This window comes from Ananas comosus, linkage group 4 (genome assembly GCF_001540865.1).
Source record: "Ananas comosus cultivar F153 linkage group 4, ASM154086v1, whole genome shotgun sequence".
Lineage (NCBI taxonomy): Eukaryota > Viridiplantae > Streptophyta > Magnoliopsida > Poales > Bromeliaceae > Ananas > Ananas comosus.
Window position 1 is genome coordinate 15,238,165 of NC_033624.1, and position 23,199 is coordinate 15,261,363.

General features: G+C 37.9%; 4 protein-coding genes across 4 annotated transcripts; 2 read left to right on the plus strand and 2 right to left on the minus strand.

The window, feature by feature from the left end:
- Nucleotides 320-2,951, plus strand: LOC109708353 (laccase-4-like). Its single transcript, XM_020230055.1, has 6 exons — nucleotides 320-509; nucleotides 597-748; nucleotides 869-1,113; nucleotides 1,212-1,340; nucleotides 1,576-2,544; nucleotides 2,685-2,951. The coding sequence occupies exons 1-6, from the start codon at nucleotides 381-383 to the stop codon at nucleotides 2,813-2,815; spliced, it is 1,755 nt and encodes a 584-aa protein (XP_020085644.1). The 5' UTR covers nucleotides 320-380; the 3' UTR covers nucleotides 2,816-2,951.
- Nucleotides 3,048-4,331, minus strand: LOC109708354. Its single transcript, XM_020230056.1, has 2 exons — nucleotides 3,980-4,331; nucleotides 3,048-3,407 (listed from the first exon to the last, which is right to left on the minus strand). The coding sequence occupies exons 1-2, from the start codon at nucleotides 4,234-4,236 to the stop codon at nucleotides 3,269-3,271; spliced, it is 396 nt and encodes a 131-aa protein (XP_020085645.1). The 5' UTR covers nucleotides 4,237-4,331; the 3' UTR covers nucleotides 3,048-3,268.
- On the minus strand, nucleotides 6,770-8,702 carry LOC109709305 (E3 ubiquitin-protein ligase RDUF2-like). Its single transcript, XM_020231469.1, has one exon. It carries the CDS (start codon nucleotides 8,438-8,440, stop codon nucleotides 7,313-7,315), a length of 1,128 nt encoding a protein of 375 aa, XP_020087058.1. The 5' UTR covers nucleotides 8,441-8,702; the 3' UTR covers nucleotides 6,770-7,312.
- LOC109709234 (pumilio homolog 1-like) lies at nucleotides 16,255-22,345 on the plus strand. The gene is made up of 9 exons (XM_020231353.1): nucleotides 16,255-17,251; nucleotides 18,117-19,297; nucleotides 19,430-19,571; nucleotides 19,664-19,771; nucleotides 19,861-20,073; nucleotides 20,151-20,261; nucleotides 20,642-20,836; nucleotides 21,139-21,313; nucleotides 21,809-22,345. The coding sequence occupies exons 1-9, from the start codon at nucleotides 16,712-16,714 to the stop codon at nucleotides 21,844-21,846; spliced, it is 2,703 nt and encodes a 900-aa protein (XP_020086942.1). The 5' UTR covers nucleotides 16,255-16,711; the 3' UTR covers nucleotides 21,847-22,345.

Here is a 23,199-nt window from a genome sequence, read left to right on the forward strand (position 1 = left end):
AACATCACGTTGACATTTCAATAGATAAGTTGTCGTAATAAGTAAGATATTTAGTTCATGCCACACAAAAAAATATGTGCTACGAACTTTACCTTTGGCAACACTCTAAAGCTAAGCTGGAGCCAAAAAAAACTAGTCTATGATAGGAACTACTCCTGTTTCCACTTTTTAAGTAGAATCAGTGTATCACCTAATCCAGGCCATTGAAAAATCTATCTCACAAATTAATGTACATAACCATCTTCTCCCCTCTCTATATATATAGGATTTGTCTCACAACTCCCTCACAACACAACACACCCTATCTCTTCTATTTTTTGGCTTCATTCCTAGCTAGCTAGTCGCACTAGCATCTAGCCTCATACTTCACATAGATAGAGATGGGTGTTTTCCTTCTTCAATTCAAACCTTTTGTTTGTGCCCTTACATTTGCTTTGAGCTCTTTGCTTCTCTTGCTGGAGCTCGCGAACGCGCAACAAAGCGGCGTCACCCGCCACTACAAATTCGACGTAATTACCTCCCTAATGCTACGTACTTGCTGATGTTTCCTATCGAATTAAATGTGATGAAACTTTGTTCGTGAATTATTTGAGCAGATCGTGATGACGAATGTGACACGTCTTTGCCACACAAAGAGCATGGTGACCGTCAACGGCCAGTTCCCAGGGCCGAAGATCATTGCTAGAGAAGGCGATCGCGTTGTCGTGAAGGTGGTAAACCATGTCCAAAGCAACATCACCATACACTGGTACAATGAAAAATCACTCAAACCTTCTACGTGCACAATATTGTTCTCATATATGTACGAAAGCTATGCATGTTTTGTTTCTTTAATTCTTTCTCACATGATAATATTTTATGAATGAAGGCACGGAATTCGACAGCTACGAAGTGGTTGGGCCGATGGGCCAGCCTACATAACCCAATGCCCGATCCAAACGGGCCAAAGCTACGTGTACAACTTCACAATAGTGGGCCAAAGAGGAACTCTTTTTTGGCACGCCCATATCTCGTGGTTAAGGGCCACTGTTTATGGGCCCATTATTATTCTACCAAAACGTGGCGTTCCTTACCCATTCACCAAACCATACAAAGAAGTCCCAATCATCTTTGGTATAGTTATATTTTTGGGTAATTTAATTAATGCCGAATTTTTCTAATTCAAATAATATTAATTTGCTCTGGGGGTTTTTTTGATTATTAATTTGTAGGGGAGTGGTGGAATGTGGACACGGAGGCCGTTATAAACCAGGCTCTTCAAACGGGTGGGGGCCCAAATGTCTCGGATGCTTACACTCTTAACGGGCTTCCCGGCCCATTATATAATTGCTCTGCTAAAGGTAAAAATTGAAAAGGGTGTTGTTCATAAGTGCGCGTTCCATCTAATTCATAGAATAACAATATTTCGTCTAGTTAATTAAAAAATGACATTTATTTATTATCAAAAAATGAGTTTTGAGACTTCAATTAAAAGCAAAAAAGCTACTACAGCTTCATGCAAACGCACTTACGCAGAAGCTTCAATCAAACCAAATTTACTAACAAATAAAATGAAATTATGATGGTGATGAACAGATACATTCAAACTGAAGGTGAAGCCCGGGAAAACGTATCTCCTGCGCATGATCAACGCTGCACTCAACGACGAGCTTTTCTTCGGCATCGCCAACCACACCCTCACCGTCGTCGATGTCGACGCCGTCTACGTCAAGCCCTTCGACACGAAAACCCTTGTCATCGCCCCCGGCCAAACCACAAATGTCCTCCTCCGCACCGAGCCGACGTATCCGAGCGCCAACTTCTTCATGCCCGCGCGGCCCTACGTCACCGGCCAGGGCACTTTCGACAACTCCACCGTCGCAGGCCTCCTCGAATACGAAAATCCCAGCTCCCCCTTATCCCCTTCCTTCAACAAAAACCTCCCTCTCTTCAAACCGACCCTCCCTCCGCTCCGCGACACGTCTTTCGTCACCAACTTCACCAACAAGCTGCGCAGCCTAGCAACAGCGCAGTTTCCGGCCAACGTGCCTCGAACCGTGGACCGGCGCTTCTTCTTCACGGTCGGGCTCGGTTCGAGCCCGTGCCCGGCGAACAGAACATGCCAAGGTCCGAACGGCACGAAATTCGCCGCCGCCATCAACAACGTCTCATTCGCAGTGCCGACGACGGCTCTTCTACAAGCGCACTTTTTCGGGCGATCGAGAGGCGTGTATAGCCCGAACTTTCCGATCGTGCCCCTGTCGCAGTTCAACTACACGGGGACGGCGCCGAGCAACACACTGGTGAGCAACGGAACGAAGGTGGTGGTGTTACCGTTTAACACTAGTGTGGAGTTAGTTATGCAGGATACTAGTGTACTAGGCGCGGAGAGCCACCCCTTGCACCTGCACGGGTTCAATTTCTTTGTAGTGGGTCAAGGGTTCGGGAATTACGACCCGGTGAACGACCCGGCTCGGTTCAATTTGGTCGACCCGGTCGAGAGGAACACAGTCGGGGTCCCATCGGGAGGTTGGGTCGCAATCCGATTCCAAGCCGATAATCCCGGTACGTTGTTTGGTTTTATTTTACAAATTTTACATACATTATTTACTTACATTATTTACTTCTCCAAATATTCTAGAAATGTAGGTAAAATAATAATTTTGTATTATTTTGTATATGTGTGTAAATGTACGTATATACAGGTGTGTGGTTCATGCATTGTCACTTCGAGGTGCACACCAGTTGGGGTTTGAAGATGGCGTGGTTGGTGCTCAATGGGAACCGTCCAGATCAGAAGCTGCCTCCTCCACCGTCCGATCTTCCCAAGTGCTAATTTGTTAACTCATCTTCTTCTTTTTTTTCTTTTTTTTTTCATTGTCTTTCTATGATGGATTTGGTTAAGCTTTGGACCTTAACCTGTCTTAATTAGTACCCTTTTGTTTTCCTATTTGAGTTCATTTTTCTCTTTTTTTGTGTGTGTGTGTGATGTTTATTGTTGGTTTAATTTGGTGGGGCTTAATTCGCTCGGATTAGAAGGGTTTGATTGTAATCCTCGTAGATAATAATGAAGGAATTTGACATGGATATATATAAACGTTCATTTTTGAAATATACAAATGAGAATGAACATAACAGTACATGGAATTAATAGACAACAACAACTTAATGCGCAAATGTCACACTTGTTTCTTGGAACAGCAATAGTGCGCGCTCTCTTCGTAGGTGAGAAAGATTAAGCTGAAACTTCAATATATAATATGCGCCATAGTGAAACATATATTTGTTTCTACTTGTCTATTTGGCCTAGCTTTCCAAGCCCATTGCAACGAGGACACACAATCTGAGACTCATCCTTCCTCGCCGCGTTCGCCCTCAATGCCGCGCCCGATTTTCTGATGAATCCGGCTCCGTCGCATTCTGGGCACCTGAAATCACCTACCGGAAAATACATCGGCGGATTTAATGAGAAAATTATTGATGACTCAACATTATGCACGCGACATGCACTTAGTATAATTAAATTAGCTAATGTTTTGGTATTAGTTATTAACTTCAAAAGATTAGAGCTTTTCTCTCTTTCTCAAAAAGAAAGGAGAATAAAGAATTCAATAATTGCTATGTGCTCCAGCTAATTAACATATCTTAATTTTGAGGTAAAAGAACTACTAGTTTAGCAACTAGACTTATTTTGATTCAAACCCATAGCAATCGAATTATATATATAATGCTACAATATTCCTCTGCTGCATCAGAATCATACTCAGAGCAGCTTCTTAAGTACTAGTCATTTGGTCTTCTTTTTTTTATCTCTTAGGATTAGTAAAACAGATGTATAAATATTGGAATCAGAACTAGTTAGGAACTGGTGTTAGGCTGAGTAACAATGTATCTTCAGCTGAGACATCTTAGAGACCAAAATGCTCTGAAACTCAGCAGCAGCAGCAGCAGCAGCAGCATCTGCAGAGTAAAAGAGAGAAGCGCGACGAAGTAAGATTACAGGTCCTTGCGAGAGAACAAGATGGGGAAGGCAGTGCCGAGGAGTGCCACCGCAGCGGCGCCAGCGATTAGATACGTGTTTCCTTCGGCCGAAACCTCGCCCACTGCCGACACCGACACCACGCGGGACGGCGACCTCTTCGAATAAGAAGGGAAAGCCACAAGTCCCGGCCCGTGGGTTGCAGGACCGGATGTAGGCGGCAGTTGGCGAATTATCGACAGCGACAACGGCGGCGACTGGGGAGCTACAGACGCCATTGCGGTCTATATGGGAGATTGGAGTGTTTTTATCCAGTGTTGGTACTTCATCTTTAGTTGATATAGCTAAGAAGAGAGACTTGTGAGGGTGTTGTGGAATTGAGACCTCAGGAAACAACGGATAAGAACACGTCGGATCCCAAATCCATAATGTGGATTGGGATAACGTGGACCTTGGATTCCTACATGACGGGGACAATGCATGGCCTTGTATCAAAGATTGAAATTGTTGCATGGACTTGGTCCACCGAGTTTCTTGCAAAACCGGCCATTTTATCGTAATTTTAAGAAATTAAAAATTAGAGCTTCTGCTTTTACTGCAGCAAAAAGCTACCAGTGCATGTAATGAAAACACTAAAAAGTACTATAAAAGTAGACCAAACAATAATAAAAAAAAAGATTAATTTTATGCAGCTCTCTATAAATATAGTGAATGATAAATATATTTCTAAAAAGTTCAACTTCCATATGTTATTTTTATAAAAATTCTGATGTTTTCATATGTGTGCCGTTAGAATTTGTTAGAAAATTTTAATTAATCATAGATTAAATACTTAACTCTGATTAGTTTTTGACATTTTTACCTCTCTTATATTATACTGTTATAATATTTAGAGTGACATATTTATAATGACAAAATTAAAAATATAAACAGTTCTCTAACAATAACAAATTATGAGGACATATTTAAAAATATCAGAATTTTAGTAGTGGCAATATAAAAGTTAAACTTTATAGGAATACATTTATTATTTACTATATTTACAAAAAACTGTATGAAATTAACCCTAAAAAGAACTATATAAAATTTATTTTTGCTATTACCATTATCGTAGTTTTGAACTGAGCTCAGTACAAAGATCACTCTAGTTGCTCACCACTGGGAAATAAGGAATCCACACTTCAAGAAACTGAACACACATTTTTTTTCCCCCTAAGTACATGATGAAGCCAAAAGGTGTTCAGTTCATGTGCCTTGGACCCATAACAAACCTACTTCAACCCTGATCAATGAATAAAGCACGCGGAAACACCGTCCATGTGCACGGCTTATTCTTTAAAGCCTCAATATTGAGTCCTGAAGGATTCTGATTTGCTTCATAAGTAAACATAGCAAACCATGTTCCCATGTTCTGGTACCAATGAATCTAGATCGCGGACCTGCAATAAGTACTTGTCCCAAGGCTTAATGCAGCGATAAACACGATAATTGAATTAAGGTCGGACGTAAGATAGGGCAAGGATAGGAAAACAGTTTAATCAGGTTGCAATACAAGCCAACAGAAACAAAGTACAGGTGCATGAACTTAAAATGCATGTGATCAAAAGAGCCAATGATACCAGGCGCCAGTGAGACACATAATATGATAAACAAAGATACCATGTTTAGTTATTTACTTAACTAGAATCCAAAGTTTTGTAAGAACTTGAAGAGAATGAGAGAGAATAAAAACACCAAAAGCTTCAAATGAGAATTTAATCTCGGTATTTTCATTTTCGGGTAACCTATCACCCAACAATATTCCCTCAATTTGCCTCTCTAAAATATTTCAAATTAAGTGACGAAAATGAAAGCAAATATCTTTTGAGTTGCATCATGGACACGTCTACAGATAATATAGTTTTTTCCAGTGACATGAAAGAACAGAACAAAAGAAAAACCATTCATTCATTGGAAAGAGATGGCAAATGTCACATAAGCAGGTAAGAAATTTTTTATTAGCAACAAGTCAAGAACCAACCAATACCAAGTTACTACACAAATATATAGACAGAAGATAGTACTAAGAGAGGGTCATGATAGGAATTAGGAAAACCAACTACCTTGTATCAACCTATCTCAGCCAATATAACTAGAACTACAAAACTACAAGAATAGCATTAGAAAGTCCTAATAATATAAAGAAGATAGAAACAGTTCAATCATGATTAAGGTGCTGCTTTAGTTCAACTAACTACCCAGAGAAAAGCTATCTAAATCAGCAGCCTGATCGAAGATCGTCATAGTTCTATCTACCATGCATAATAAACAAATAAATCTCGAATTGAGTGATTTACATCCAAAAATTAGAAGAGGTGAGGAAAGGCAAACCTAAAGATCTTCATAATTGCGCCAGCACCTATTTTACAGCTTGGTTACAATAGGGAAAAAAAACAGCGGTTTAAGTGTGCACTACAGTTCTCCAAAAAACTAAAGGATGAGTAACAAAAAGCATAACGGTAGCTGAATAACTAATTTAATAACTTTCTTAGGACAGAAGTTATAAAAGAATTGAGAGAAATTAGACAGGATATTTAAGGAGAAATAATCAAGTCGAAATACCATATATACAGACTGCAACTATATGAACTATCAATTACATATAGCATTGTGTTTATCCAGTGCAAGGAAACAAGATGAAAAGTTAATATCATTCAGACAACAGTTACAATTTCTCTACACATACAAACCAAAAAGGTCTTACCTAAATCATTGAATTATACAATGTGAATAAACATCATTCCGAAAGAAAAAGAGTAATATGCCATCCACTATCGCAATCTTCAACATATATAAGATCAACATCGTCTTCCCGATTTACACGAATTGAAGATCAACCATTTACAAACATAATGGTAGAGACTAGAGAAAGATGAAACAATTGCACAAGTTTCTACCACAAAATTTCATCCATTCCAAGCTCAAAGAGGTCTGCAGCTCAAGCATGCGCTTATCGTTCACAAGGAAACATTCATCCAGTGTATTCTGTGCTTACTAAGAAAGTACGGGCGTAGTCAAAACTTTCTTACAAGAGGAAAAGATGGCACAACATGATGTACATGCAAAATTACATAGTGAATTAAATGAATTTCTTCTTCCCACACTGCAATAAGCAAAAGTTCTACAAATACCTTCCTCGTATGGAAAGGCCCATTACAGTTAAGATCCTTCATTTCCTTAACCTTCCAAATAATCACCATGAAAAATTTCTTCGCCAATTTCTTAAAGAAATAGAATCAAGATATCTTGCAATTTTCAGGTCCATTCTATTTACAATAGAATTTAGGTCACACACGCAGAGGGGGCCAATTTCTTTCACCATCTGGCCATAGTATTTGCATTCCCCTCTTCCACTCCCCAAGTCATGTTCCGGCTTCGTGAACTCCTACTTCTTTGTGGCATACTAGAAGAAGAAGAAGGAGACGATGACGGAGACCGTGAGTGGCTGAAGCAAGCAAAGAGGTTTCGGAACATCCGGCTTATCAGACCCTCCTCCCTCTCTCTCCTCCCTCTAGAAGACCACGAAATCCTTCGCGGCTCACCACTGTTGTTGAACCCACCATCTACTTCGGTATAAACAACCGGAAGCTCCCTGTCCCCTGCTCTTCTTCCCCCGGAAAACCTCCCCACAGCGAAGCCGCCACCAGGGAGCCTCCACACAGTGAGCCCCATAGTTTCCCCCTCCCCATCCTCGTTTACCGCCGCGTTTCCAATCCCACCGGCGCCTCCGCTCTCTGCGGGCAACTCATGGCGGCACACAGGGCAAGAGTTCCGGAGCGCGAGCCACGGCAAGATGCAATCTTGGTGGTAGATGTGTTTGCAGGGCATCTCCCGCGCCTCGGATTCGAGCTCAAAGGCCTCCGTGCACACGGCGCAGTGGGAATCGGTTAGGATATGGCGGGAGGAGATTATTACCGTGGGCATGGACTCGATCGCCGCCTTCGATGCGGGAGGGTTCTCGAACCCTCGCCCCGCTCCGAGCCCGCCGAGCTCGATCTGCGCGAGCTGGTCGAGGAGGCGCTCGAATCCCGAGCCCATGAGGAACTCGGACATGCTCTCCGGTAAAGGGCGGAGCCCGGAACCGGCGCCGTCGTCGTAGTAGAGCTCGAAGCTGCTGCCACCGCCACCACTCTCCGCCGTGGCGCGGCGGCGGCTGCTTCCGGGGCTGCGGAAGACGATGACCGGGTTGAAGGGGGAGCGGTCCCCGGCCGCTGCGCGGCGGCCGCGGCGGTGCCCGAGCGCGGCGGCGCGGTGGTGGTGGTGGTGGTGGAGGTGATGGAGGTCGGGGACGGGGCGGGGGAGAGGCGCGTCGAGCACCTCCTCGAGGAACCCTCCGTCGCACTCGGGGCACACGATGGCGTCCTGTGGCCAAACCCTAACGAAGCGGCTGCAGTTGTAGCACCAGTACGACGTCGCCGTCGCCGTCGCCGGAGAAGACGACATCGGATCCGCCGGAACCCTAATTGAACCCGAGAGCCCTACCAAATCCCCAATTCCCTCGCAGAAACGATGAGATCTACAAAAATTACACCAAAAAAATTCCAATTTTTACAACAAATTTCGCCTATCCGAATTGAAACTTCGTAATTAATTCAAATAATAATAATAATTATATAGCTAGAGAGTGGATTCGGATCGAGAGAGGGGGGAGTAGATTTGGGGGAAATCAATGGGGGGATAGAGAGAAAGAGAGAGAAGAGGACGAGAGAGATTGGGGGGTTTTAATCGAATACGTCGGAACCGCGTGCGAGAGATTGGCGTATTCGGGACGCGAGGCCTCCGTGACCGACGTTAGCGTCTCGTCCACGTGGAACATGTCTATTGGTGGGCTTGCCTTTACGGCGTTAGAGTGAGCGGCGTTGACCCGTCGTTACTTGACGAGGGTCGACCCACTTCTGGGATGAGCCGCGTTATTAGCGAACGGACGATTCCGACAACTATCGCATTTACCAAACTACCCCTACATGCATGTGAGATTATTAACAATAACTATCCAACCTAACCCACCTGTCTTAGTACAATTGGTCAAGAATTTAATTATCAGTATTCAAATTTCAAATTTTAGTTATTTTATATTTTTAGCTAAATTTATTTTAAAAATTAACAAAACTTATAGCTTATTATCTTTCTTCCTAGAAAAAAAAAATCAGAATAATTATTTTACTATTCTAGAGGTCACGTAGTATATCAAAAATTTGAACACAGCGCGTGTACTTCAAAAAATAAAGATTTGAATCCTGACTTTTCAAATTGTACCGTAATAAACGTTTTGAAGGGGGAATTTGTAGGAAACTTTGGAGAAAACAAATGTCTAATTGAATTAGATTTTTCGCTTTAGCTCGGAAATGTTATATTTTAACAACGCATAAAAGTTTATCGTCGATCAAATTTAAACCTTTCCTTGTCATCAGAATCAGATCAAACCTTGGTTAATTCTTAAATTTTGATTAAACTTGATTTATATTCCCACTAATTAATTGTTTGTATTTCTTGGAGACTAAGGAAACTCTAACTAAGAAGGTTGAAAGAGTCTCTATGGGTTGTTATCTTCCTGTTTCTTTTTCGAGTGTGATGTAATTCTCCCGGTCCCAACTGAATATTAATTCCACCTCATCTGCAAGTTAATTCCCTTCTAAGTTTCTATTTTAAAGTATAAAATATAATATAGAAGAAGACCATGCTCTTTTTTTTTTTTTAAATTTCTTTTCTAAGAACAAACAAATGAAAGTAAAATTAGAATAAGAGGATGACGTGGTGTGATTAAATCAATGACGTTATATCAGCGAGGTTCAAGGAATGCGTCCATTTTCATTTCTAAAATTTATTTCGGTTTCAAAATTTTTGTTGATCAAAATATAGAAGAAGATCAAAAAAACATATCAACTTTTTTCAATAGAAATAGACCGTTTCTATAGCAAATGGCAAAGGACTTGATGGTTGATATCCGAGACTCAAGTTTGAATTTTAATTGATTCACATTTCTAGCTAAGTTATTTCTAAATAAAATAAACGAAGCGGGTAGCGTGCTACATATTTTTCAAAAAAAAAAATTTCTTCAATACTAACAGAGTTCAAAAATATAGAAAAATTTAAATTAATTTTGATACCATCATATTTGAAACTATTTTTTTTTAAAAAAAATTGGACTAATAAATATATTTAACGTCGATTGCTGGCATATGGTTGGACACACTAGTAAATGCCGACCATCAAATTCTTGCTTTGGGTTGGTTAAAGGGTGGCACGATGGGTCCCACCTCCACGTGGCCTAATGGGAACTTGACACGTGGAACGTATTAACTACATCCATAAACTTTTTTTGGCATTTGTTGGCTGGAGTTTTACCTCTTGTATTTTTTTTTAAGAAAAAAATAAGGGTATTTTTTGAAGGTTTGAAAGTGATCAAGGATGTTATACATAAATATAGGAAAAACTTCAAAAATCTTCCTGTGATTTTGTACTTTTTTATTTTAGTACCATATGGTTTAAAGTGTATCAAGTTAGTAACCTGTGATTTCGCACTTTCTCACTTTAGTATCCTGTGGTTTAAAGTGCATCAAATTAGTACTCTATGTTTTTATTTTGTATCAAGTTAGTATTCTGTGGTTTTTAAATCACATGGTACTAAAGTGAGAAAGTGCGAAACCACATGATACTAACTTGATACACTTTAAACCACAAGGTACTAAAATAAAAAAGTGTAAAATCACACAGTACTAACTTGATACACTTTAAACCACGTGGTACTAAAGTGAGAAAGAGTGAAACCACATGGGGGGAGTTTTTGAAGTTTTTTCATAAATATATGTATATATATATATGTAGAGAGAGAGATAATAAAATGAAATAAAGAGGGAAACGATGTGACCTCCTCTCACAGTTGTATTCCTCTGGAAGTTAGGTGAAGCACGTAGATGTAGATTTCAAATCCTTCTAGAAGGATAACGAACACCGGCTAATTTTTGATCACATTATACAACTATACAAAGCGTGTCTTAATTATCCCACATTATCCATCTCTATATAAGAATAGGAGTCAATTCCCCATAATCAATTCTTATACATTCATATGTTATACATCCTTCGAAGCAAATGGAATGAGCATTTATTATTGAAGTAATCAAATCCGAAGAAGCAAAAACAATTGTGTGATTGTACAGCGAGTGATTTGCTTGATTTAGTGAGCTCCATTTTGCTTATAATAAACAACTATAGTCGCTTTTGAGTATGTTTATTTATGAGCTCTAAGTTTGTCATCGCGAAGTTCCTATATTAGATCATATATATATATATAATCCAATATTTATATCATATTTCCAAATTTATATGGGCCAAGATTATATGATAATTTAGACCCGTAAGTTACATGGGCTTTGATTATCGCAAAGTTCCTATGCTAGATCATGTATCTAATTCAATATTTATGTCTTATTTCCAAATTTGTATGGGCCAAGATTCAATAATAATTTAGGCCCGTAAATGACATGGGCTTTGATACATATATATAATCCATCGGTCGTTACCCGCTTTTGCTGCTGCTCATGCACATTTAAATACGTACGGTAAACCATTGATGCGTATAATAACATCTAACTAGTAACATATCTGCGGTCTTTGAGATGATCTTTTAATGAACTACTATTATAAATTATTAGTATATTAGTATATATAACATGCTCAATTTTAATCCATTGGAAATCTTTTACGACAAATAAAAATTAGTTTCATTGAAGAAACTATATATGTTTAGTGACATTAATGGTGCCTCCCATGAAAAATCACTACTGGGGTGAAAAGAAGCATATATTCATGGAAAGCAACATAAGTTGAATAGCTTATTTTTACCGACTGTTCCTAGAGCAAGAGGCAAAGGACTTAATGGTTGGTACTCGAGATCCAAATTCGAATCATAGTTGATTCACATTTTTAACTAAGTTTATTTCTAAATGAAATAAACGAAGTGGATAGCGTGCTAATTATCTCTCAAAAAAAAAAGAATAGCTTACTTTTGGCGTCAGTGCTTGTTTCAGTTTCATGTAACGTCATCCACAGTTTTATTATTAGAACTTTATATAACAACCAGGCCCATGAATAGAAGCTAAGGTCGACCACTCTCTCTCTCTCTTTTGTCACGTATTTTTTATGTTCATCCTTATCTTCTAGCTAGATCGTTGCAACCTCGTTTGATTTTTATATATTCATATCACGGCCTTTTGGCTTAACACTTATTGGCTTTTACCATTCGTGCATCTCTTCAGAGAAAACTTTTTTATGAAAAGAAAAGTTAAAATTAGATTCTTAATTAGCTTGAAATCTAAAATCTCATAGTTTTAAGCTTCTATTCTCATGGTAGCCAAAAAAAAGAAAAAAAAAAAAGAGTTAGAGGTCTTGTATAATATTTCTCATACTACAATAATTGGAGCAATATCTTTTTTTCTACTATCGGGCGCATTTTCTCAAAAGCAGCACGCGAAAATACTAGGCATTATGCATGGAAATATTATGCAAATTAATTTTTTTCACTTCGAGTTCATTATCCATGTCCCCAAAAATGTGTATGTTCACTGGTGAGAGAGCCTTTGTTGAACGTGGGGGTGCTCATTTGATTACCATTTAAATCCCACTTGTGTCACTAATCTTATATGCCTATCGTTTGTTTAATATTATTAACTTGTAAACTATATACTTCATCTTAAAGTAAAGAGGAATAAAAGGAAAATATATATATATATATTTGAACGTGTCCTCTAACGTGCTAGAGCTTCGAGACATTTCTCAGCCACAATGTCACAGGATGTAAATTAACTTTTTTTACATGGACAACATTTTGAGTTATTTAATTTGTAGCAGTGACTGTTACCAACCAGAGAGACAAGGCCACATACATAATAATTAGGTCACCTCTTTTACCAAACATTTTAATTCAACTTACTCATCCATACTGCATGAGTCTTGAGTGGAACTAATAAATACCTGATATCAATAATATTGGTCCTTGTTGTATTTGATTTGGCCCTATTTCTCGTATATTCCATATTAAAATGAACCCAATATATAGCTAATTAATTTCTTAGGAAATTAAGATATGTAGCTCAAAGGTTATGTATTAAATTTGAGACATTCATAAACTTATATAGCAAAGAAGACGTCGATAATGAAAGTTATTAATTGGATCTTACTGTAACCTTCAAAAAACACACAATAAATATATATAAAAAAAACAAGCTGATCTCGGAGTCAAAAGTATACATGCAATTTAAACAAGGAATTAAGTTGGCAACCAATTTAAGTGAATGTTAATTACCGTACTTCACAACAATTAATTTGCGATTTCTATTAAAACCCACAATATCCTTTTGAAATTTAAAAAAACATATCATCTTAATTATTTTACGCGCCAAGGGCATTGAGCCATTGATCATATTTTCATATGCATGCGACCACGCAATAATTATTTGTCCGTGTAAATAGTATCTTGGTAGAGTTATTGTTGCAGGATATGCTACTGCACCCTGTAGTAAAAGTTTCACCTACTTATTCTGATACAAAGAAGATATTCAACATTGAGAGCCGTAGAGTAATTAATATTCAGAGATCAGCTATATATGCCATGCATATGATGGGGACAAAAATTCTATGGGCAGCGTGCCCAAACTAATTAGTTTGGGCACGCTGCCGGATGGGCGCCGCATGGCACAGGTGCCACGCGGCGCCCATCCACCACTGCTCTCCCAATAATGGGGAGAGCAGTGGAACTTTCTGGGCGCACCTGGTGCATCTATACCAGGTGCACCATAATTGTAATTTTTTAAATTTTTTAAAATTGTAACTTAATATGTTAGCATATATGTTATGATTTAAAATTTATATGGTCTATAATTCATGATTATTGATTTAGAAAATTAAAATTTTAAAATAAATTTATTTTGGTTTCGTGGAATAGCATGGATAATTTTTATTATTCCTAATTTTTTTTCAAAACCAAATAGAATTTAAAATTTTAATTTCTACAATGATAACTCCTAAAAAAATAAATAAATTATTACATAAAATTATAATTTTAAAAACTAAAAATTTAAAATTATAATTATGGTGCACCTGGTATAGATGCACCAGGTGCACCCAGAAAGTTCCACTGCTCTCCCCATTACTGGGAGAGCAGTGGTGGTTGGGCACGCTGCCCATAGAATTTTTGTCCCCATGATGGTGTGTCCAAGTTCATTCTAACTTTTAAAATAAATTATTTCCTATTTTTAAGCACGACAATCAAATATTAAATGACCATAATATCTAGTGCCTTTATTGTAATAGAAATATTTTTAGGCTATGTTTGGATACATAAATACTATATTCGGTAAATACTTTTTAATTTATTCAAAAAGTTTGTATATTTAGTGTAATCAAAATTTTTTTAAAAATATCATATATCTGAACTAGCTCCAAACTATTTTTTCAGAATAAACTAAATTATTTCGCAGGTGGAATATATGATTCTATTAAATCATAGATAATAAAATTTTTTAAGATGCCAAAAATTGAACTCCTCCGCCCTCGCCATCATATTATAATTTTTTGCACAGTAACTTGTATTGTTCTAACAAAATAAAGTTAATGGACGCTTTATTTTATTAGAGGAAATATGCGCACAGAATTATGTCTCAACTCCCGAGGAAACTATAGAGACCAAAATCTCTTCATTTATAGAAAAATTAAGTACAATTCAATGGTTTATATTGCTCTGTTCCACAGCTTCTACCTATCGAAGAGAAAGTCAAAATTACAAAAATTTGGTTCAGATTTGACAAATCACGTAGGATTTAAATGCGAGGACTTTTTGAAAAAGTACATAGTTTTTTAAGTTTATTAAGATGGTTTGATCTATATACATATTTCGGCAAATAAAGGGCGGCATATATATATATATATATTTTGAGAGATAGTTAGTATGCTATCCGCTTCGTTTATTTCATTTAAAAAAAAATTTATTAGAAAATGTGAATCAACTATAATTCGAATTTGAATTTCAGATGCAAACCACCAAGTTCTTTACCACTTGCTCTCGGTTGTCAACCACCAAATTTTTTTTTAATAATATTATTATTATGTAACGCCCATGCTTTTGATTTGAGGAACTGATCACAGCAATCGGACGGCTATTTATATCCCGAAATTAATAAACAGCAATTTCTAAAAAAAAAAAAGAAAAAAAAAACTATAACGGAATCTAATATTATCCCAATAAACTCTTGTTTTCCGTACGATATCTTAGGCCGAGATATTTCCGATCGCTTTCGAAAGAAGCAAGGGGGTGTGGTGACTGGTGAGGACTGAGGAGTGCGGTGGGGCCCACCGTGCGACTGTTCACGCGCGCGAATCCAGCGGCGCCTCGAGATTCCCCGCGCCCCCGCGCGCGGATCCTCCCCTCCATCCATCCCACCACAGGAAACACGTGCCACGCGACAAACACGCAAACACCTATTAAATTACTTCACGTACTCCACTCTCCCCTCTCTAACGGCCACGTGGCCCACTACTCACCCTTAACCCATGCCTTTTCTTTTCTTTTCTTTTCTTTTCTTTTCTTTTTTTTTTACTTTTTTTGCATAACGGGATAATTGCGCTGTAAAATTATTTCAGTTGTATAAAAAAAGCTGTAAAATTGGCCTTGTCAAATACTAAATTACAACATTCAAAAATATCTAATTCTATTTAATCCAAATATCTATTAAAGCTTTTATCTTTATATAATATTTGACCCACATGTTATTCTCACAAGTGTGCTTCACTATTTTTAGATTATTTCCAGAGTTCCAAGTGTTTTTTTTTTTTTTTTTTTACCCCAAAATTATCTCATTGTGAGTTTATAATGGAGCAAATAAAATCTCCAAAAAAAAAGATACATCTAAACATCCAAACCGGAATTTGTTTTTAATACTTAAAAGATAAAATTTTAATAAAAGAATCCCTATAGAGGTTGAACGCTGGTTGTGAAATTTACACGTAGCAAAATACGTGTGCCCACTGGTCGGTTAACGAAAGAGACCAACTTTTTCAGAATTACTAAAGAGGGGTTTAAATCGAAAAATATTCGCGAATTTAACCAATTTTGGAAAGGCTTTCACTTTCGAGCGCTAGGATTAACGGAAATGTGTGTCCGTATCCGGCGCTGGATTTTCCCAGCCCGCTGCGGCGTCGCCCTTTGTAGTACGAGTATAAACCCTAGACCCCATATCGCCCTTTCTCTCAATCGATCCGCGCCGTTAGATTACGATCGAGCGTTAGAGACAGAGCGAGCCGTTGTGATTATCAGGGCCCCGGGCACACTTGTGTGTCGCACTATTCCTAACCTTTTTCTCCTCTCTCTCTCTCTCTCTCTCTCTCTCTCTCTCGCCCCTTCTCTGCTATTTGCGGAGGATTTTAATGGCGATTTGAAGCTACAATGGCGGCGACGACGGAGCACTGGAGATCGATACGGGCTCTCTTTTGGAACTTTTAAAGCTGAAGTCGTTTTAATCGTTTGTATGATCGCCTGGCGAGCTTCAAAACAAGTGTTTTTTTTGGGGGGGTGGAAATGGTGGATTTAATAGGATTGTTGGGTAAAAACTCGATCTGTTTGGCTTAGACTAGTGTTTTGTGTGCTTCAAATCGAGCTCTTTTTAGCTTTCGAGCTTCGAAATTTGCTTGGATTAGAACTAGTTCAAATCTGCTTCTGAAATGGTAAGTGAGAGCACAGTAACGATGCTATCGGAGTTAGGGTTTAAAGATGCGTACAATAGGGGGGCGGTGGGGTTGTTGCTCCGTGAGCAGGGGAGGGAGGGGGCGAACGATCCAACGGTGGAGCTCGACCGTTGCCGCAGCGGCTCCGCGCCGCCGACCGTTGAGGGCTCTCTGAGCGCCGTCGAAGGCCTCTTCCGGAACCCTAACGGCGCCTTAACGGAGGAGGAGCTTCGTTCGGATCCGGCCTACCACTCTTACTACTACTCCCACGTGAATCTAAACCCTAGGCTCCCGCCGCCTCTTATTTCCAAAGAGGATCGGGGATCCACGCAGAGGTTTGAGGCGGGGAGAAGAGGGCTCGGAGGGATTGGGGATGGGAGGAGGTCGAAGATGGTTGGCGATGGCGTCGGAAAAGCGCTTTTGGGAAAGCAGTTAGGGTTTGATTCAGAGAAGTGGTTGGATAAGGAAGGGGATGGGTTGATCGGGCTCCCGGGGATTGAGCTCGGTCGTCACAAGAGCTTCACTGGAATATTTCAGGTGATCTCTATGATTCAGATTTTAATAATAATCTATATGATTTGTGTATCATTGTTTCTGTTTCTCCATTTACCTTATTTAATCCTAATATTTGCATATTATGAGATAGCTATATGTATATGTCATGTCATATTTCTATTTCTCTATTTCAATTATGTTAACGAATACTGCTGTAAAAAATTTGATTTTTTAAGCTTAAAATTCTCAATTTATGTTGCTATCAGTCAATGTCCATTCATTTCGGTTTGTGATAATGCTACGTCTCTTTTCATCTTCTCTTTGAATTGAATTGCTTTTAAGTTGAAATATCTGGATAAAGCGACCTGGATTATTTGTATGGTCTAATTAATAATTCATATGCCGAGTCTTTTAAATGAATTGCTTTAAGTTGAAATATCTGGATAAAGCGACCTGCATTATCTGTATGGTCTAATTAACAATTCATATGGTGAGTATTTTTTAAAAGCAAACTGCTGAAACATCCCACACCCTTGAATTCCTGCAGGTCATTATTCTCTTGTGAATCTTGTTAAATAAAAGTATTGTCTACTGGAACTTATCTGCCTGTTTTTAGCATGTATCTAAGTGTTACTCGCTTATTTACTTTTACTAATATATAGGATAACAGTAAGATATTGCTTAGTGGAATCTTCTGAGATTAGTACTTCTTAATGTAACGTTTGTTCGCTAAGGTTGTACTGCAATTGTATACAATTCTTTTCTTTTTTCTTTTCTCCGTTCATCAGCCTGAAGGTGGCTGTTCTTATTCTAATTTTTCATTTAGTGTGTATTTTCCATCTGTTTTATTAGATTTATTCGACACCTTCCTCTTATATTTATGGTATAATGACTGATTTATACCCAGGATGACTTTTCTCACGCCAGCCATCTATCTGGTCCCGATGACCGAAGTTCAAGTGTGAATGTTGCTAGCAGCGACCAAAGCGAAGTTGCGTTTCAAAAAAATGGCTCTTCAACATATCATTCATTTGCTTCTATTTTAGGCCCATCTATTTCAAGAAGTGCTTCTACTGATCCTCAGCAGATAAAAAGGGCTTCTAGTCCTTGCCTTCCACCTATTGGTGTGAGACTTGGTCCAAATGTTAAGAATAATAACAACGGTACCCAATCCTTCAATTGTGGTCAACCTGATATTGCCGAATCTGATGAGGTCATGGCTTCTTTTTCTAGCATGAACTTGTCAGCAACTCAATCAGTTAATGAAAACATCATTCAGCAGTCTAAGTTTCCTCGGGGAACTGCGGATCATCACGATTTTCTTCATAATCATCAAGGGGATCAAAACAGTATAAAGCATTTTAATATTCCAAATTTAATGAAATTATCAAATCTTGACTTGGCTAAGGATACTGGAGGCCTAATGGAATCTAGCAATTTAGCATTGAGGGAACCATCTGCATCTCTAGTTTCTAGCCCAGGCGATTCTCCTCAAATTTTAAATGGAAATGGTCCATACTCTGCTTATACAAGCTACAGGCCAGCTGGGTATTCACCTAACAACCCTAGCAATTTTGCACCTCTTTTTGGAAGTCCTTTTGGAAGTCCTTTTGGAACTGGTATTGCGTCTCCTATTTTGGCTCCTGGGTCACCAGGAGGGGGCTCGTTTTCTATACCAAATCTAGCTGCTCTTCAAATGAATGTTGATCCACTTCATAATCAGATTGGCAATACTTACCTTGACTCTTTGCTTCAGCTACAAAATCAATATGGCGTACCAGTTATTACTAAGAACTTAGACAGTGGCTTTTGTAAAAGTGCTGCTTTTGGCTATGCTTATCCTGGAAGCCCTTTATCTAGTCCTCTTCTCCCTGCTTCTCCAGTTGGAGCTCTTAGGCAGAGTGAACGCAGCTTACAATTCCCAACTGGCACAAGGAACATGGCTGGAGGTGTTATGGGTTCTTGGTATTCTGGTGTAAATGTTAGCATGAACGACAATTTAATGCCCTCACTTTTGGAGGAGTTTAAGAGCAACAAGACCAAATGTTATGAACTCTCAGATATTGCTGGCCATGTGGTTGAGTTCAGGTATGCACCACTATCATATAGGCCCAAAATCTTATTACATTGTCTTTATTGACATATAGCCATTATTTTCATTAAATATTACCTTAGACAAACTATGTCTACTTATCCAATGATTAAATATCTTACGTCCAGCGCGGATCAGTATGGAAGCCGATTCATACAGCAAAAACTAGAGACAGCTACAACTGAGGAGAAAGACATGGTCTATGAAGAAATCATGCCTCGAGCACTTAAATTGATGACTGATGTATTTGGAAACTATGTGGTCCAAAAGGTACTTATTTCTATAAAAGAGTCATGATGCATTAACTTGAGATATTTAGCCTTCATAATAAATGCTCCCCCCCCCCCCCTCTGTGACTCCAGTTTTTTGAGCATGGAAGTGCTGTTCAGAGAAGAGAATTGGCTGATCAGCTCACCGGACATGTGCTGGCTCTCAGTCTTCAGATGTATGGATGTCGAGTTATCCAAAAGGTATGGATTTCCTTTGCTTCTAATAAAACATGACTCTACCTTCGCTCCTAATATGACATGACTCTATTCAAAAACCGATTTATATGCAGGCAATAGAGGTTGTTGACTTAGATCAGCAGAAAAACATGGTTGCTGAGCTGGATGGCCATGTTATGCGCTGTGTACGGGATCAAAATGGAAACCATGTGATACAAAAGTGTATTGAGTGCGTTCCAGAAGACGTGATCCAATTTATTATCTCAACATTCTATGGCCAAGTTGTGATGCTATCCACCCATCCCTATGGCTGTCGTGTTATACAGGTGTGCTTTCAAGTGTTTATATGTAAGTTATTCTATGTGAGCCGTTGAGTTATACCATATGAATATGGTCGATGCAGAGGGTTTTGGAGCATTGTCATGACCCTGAAACTCAGCAAATAATGATGGATGAGATTCTTCAATCGGTCTGCTTGTTGGCTCAAGACCAGTATGGTAACTATGTAGCTCAGGTTAGTATGAGCTTTTAATGCTTTGTTACACTGGTGATTGATTTGTTTGAAGCCTCTTAATCTTCTACTCTGTTTCGGAATTGTTCTGCAAAACCCAGTCTTTTCACAATGTAGCGCCAATATTACTGATAGATTATAGATCTTGTTTTGTCTTCAACCGACTTACAAGTTCATCAAATTTGAAGCCCATTTTTGAATCTAAAATAGTGTTCTAGTTTATTGCATGCCGCTGTATGTTGAAAAGGGATATAAAAATGTGATGATTATATGTGGAGGCCATCCCTGTGAGTATGAATTTGCTTGTATATTGTGTAATTTTTCTTTTCATCTTAGTTTGCTTGTGATTATTTTTTCATGAGTCATACTCTAAACTGCCACAGCATGTTCTGGAACACGGAAAACCTGTGGAGAGATCTACTATTATCAAGAAGTTAACCGGACAGATAGTGCAGATGAGCCAACAGAAGTTTGCTTCTAATGTTATTGAGAAGTGTTTAGCTTTTGGTGACCCTATAGAACGCCAGATTTTGATAAATGAAATTCTTGGATCTGACGATGAAAATGAACCTCTTCAGGTTTGAATTTTTTTCTTTTTCCTGAATTACAAAACCTCTTTTTAGCTGAGTTAGTTCACATAATTTTTTTTTCTGATATTTTCTCATACTTTGATGTTGACTAGATTGGGACGAAAAAGAACTATACATATTGAAACTTCATCTTTTTTTGCGAACTGAATGACTGTATTTGAAACATTGTTTTTGCAACAGGAAATTGCTTATTGGTTTCATGATAGCATTCTTTCATTTACAAGATTCATTTATTTTCAAGAGATCATAAGAATAGCTGATTGCCTGACATGATATTTGTTTTTATATAGGTAATGATGAAGGATCAATTTGCAAACTATGTTGTGCAAAAGGTGCTGGAGACTTGCGATGATAGTCAGAGAGAGCTGATCCTGACACGGATAAAGCTCCATTTAAATGCACTGAAAAAATACACTTATGGAAAGCATATCGTTGCTCGTGTGGAGAAGCTTGTTGCAGCTGGAGGTATGTATGACCTATCTATGTTAAGTTTTTATGGCAAAAGCCACCTATCTATGTTAAGTTTTTATGGCAAAAGCCATTTTTATGTCTTTGTTTATGTGCCTTTTTGGCAATATATTTTGATCAAACGGGTTTATCTATGGGCAGTCCCAGATTGCAATTTGGTCCTTTATCTTTCAGTTAAACAAATTGCTCGCCGAATCTAATTTCTTGCATTTTCCATCTAAAATTTTGAAGTTTCCTGGAGCTGACCGTATAAATAGATGTGTCCAGGGATGACATTGCTTAGTGAAACATGGCAAGTTCAGGGCCTAATTTGTTTAAGCAAAATTTCACAGACTATATTACAATTCATTGAGAGGAAGGGGATTCCCTTTGCACTTACCTTTGGTCAAAGAATGGATTGATATTTGGTTTTCTCACTTTCTGTTAGTTGTTTTTTCCTAACCAGATTATCTCTCGAGATCTGTAATAATTTCTCTCATTTTTTACGTGCAGAACGGAGAATTGGAGCTCAGGCATCATATACCTCCTGAAAAGAAACAAACGGAATGTTTCACAGTAACAGTTTAGGCACCCTTTTTGTTTATCTATCTATATAAGATTAGTACAAGCTCGTCGGGAAATTAGACAGTTTTTTCTGCTGGAAAGTGTATTGTATATTTAGTCGTTTATATTGTAGTGTATAATGCCAAGGCCGCAGTCTCCGCGGAGTAGATAGTTTATCTGTACAAGTTGTTATGGGTGTAAAGAAAGAGATAAAGAGGAAAGAAGAGTAGAGAACATATATATGTTAGTAGGAGTGTACAAATGTTGCGGAGTGGAGATCACAGAGAGAGAGAGAGAGAGCTGTTGTTTTAAGTGAGGGTGATATTTCCTCTTGTTTCTTGTAGGATTTTGTTGTCCTTGTGTTGTACTCTTTTACTTTCGAAGTTGCTGTCTTGTAGATGTATGTATACTAAGCTTTATCTTCATGTTCATGACTTTGTAGTTTCAAGTATAAATCTGATCCTTCCAATAATGGTTTGCACCATCCGTTATAACTCTGTTTTTTTGTTTCTTTAGATTGCGGAGATTTGCGAGTGTTGTATAGTTATAATAGCAAATTGACTGAAACTCTAATTTAGTAAGCACTTCGATTCGGTTGCTCCATCCGAAACTATCATTTAATCCCACTTTGGATTTGTTTATGTTATATATATTTGAAGTGTAGAGTTATTATGTTATCGGATATATAAAAAAATTGGGATAATTTCAAAAACTTCTCTTGTAGTTTCGCATTTTTTCACTTTAGTATCCTGTAATTTAAAGTGTATCAATTTGCCCGTGGTTTCGTTTTTCTCCTTTTTTTTTTATCAATTTTATTATTATTATTTTTAATCAGTGATAAAATTAAAATTAAAAGATAATAAAGTAAATATTCAGTAAATTTAGAATGGTATATAAAATTTTTTGTATATAATTTAATGAAATATTAAAAAAAAAAGGTATAGAAAAGATAAAAACAAAATCACATGGGGACAAATTGATATACTTTAAACCACAGGGTACTAAAGTGAGAAAGTGTGAAACCATAAGGGGTCTTTTAAAGTTTTCCCTAAAAAATTTAATATTTTTGACTTTTTGACTGTTAAATTATTTATAATTTTTAAATTAATATTATTATTTTATGGAGATTATTCAATTCTAAAGAAATCATTCAATTTGAAAGAGAATTGTAATTATTTCAGTCGTATAATTATTAATCTAAATATTACAAAGACGAAAATATCAAAATCTCTTATTTCTAGTAGTACAGTAATTTTACTATGAAGAACAATTATTTTTGAATATTATTTATCTGCATTTATGAAGAGTGAAGGGAAGAAACTAGAACAACTATTCTATCG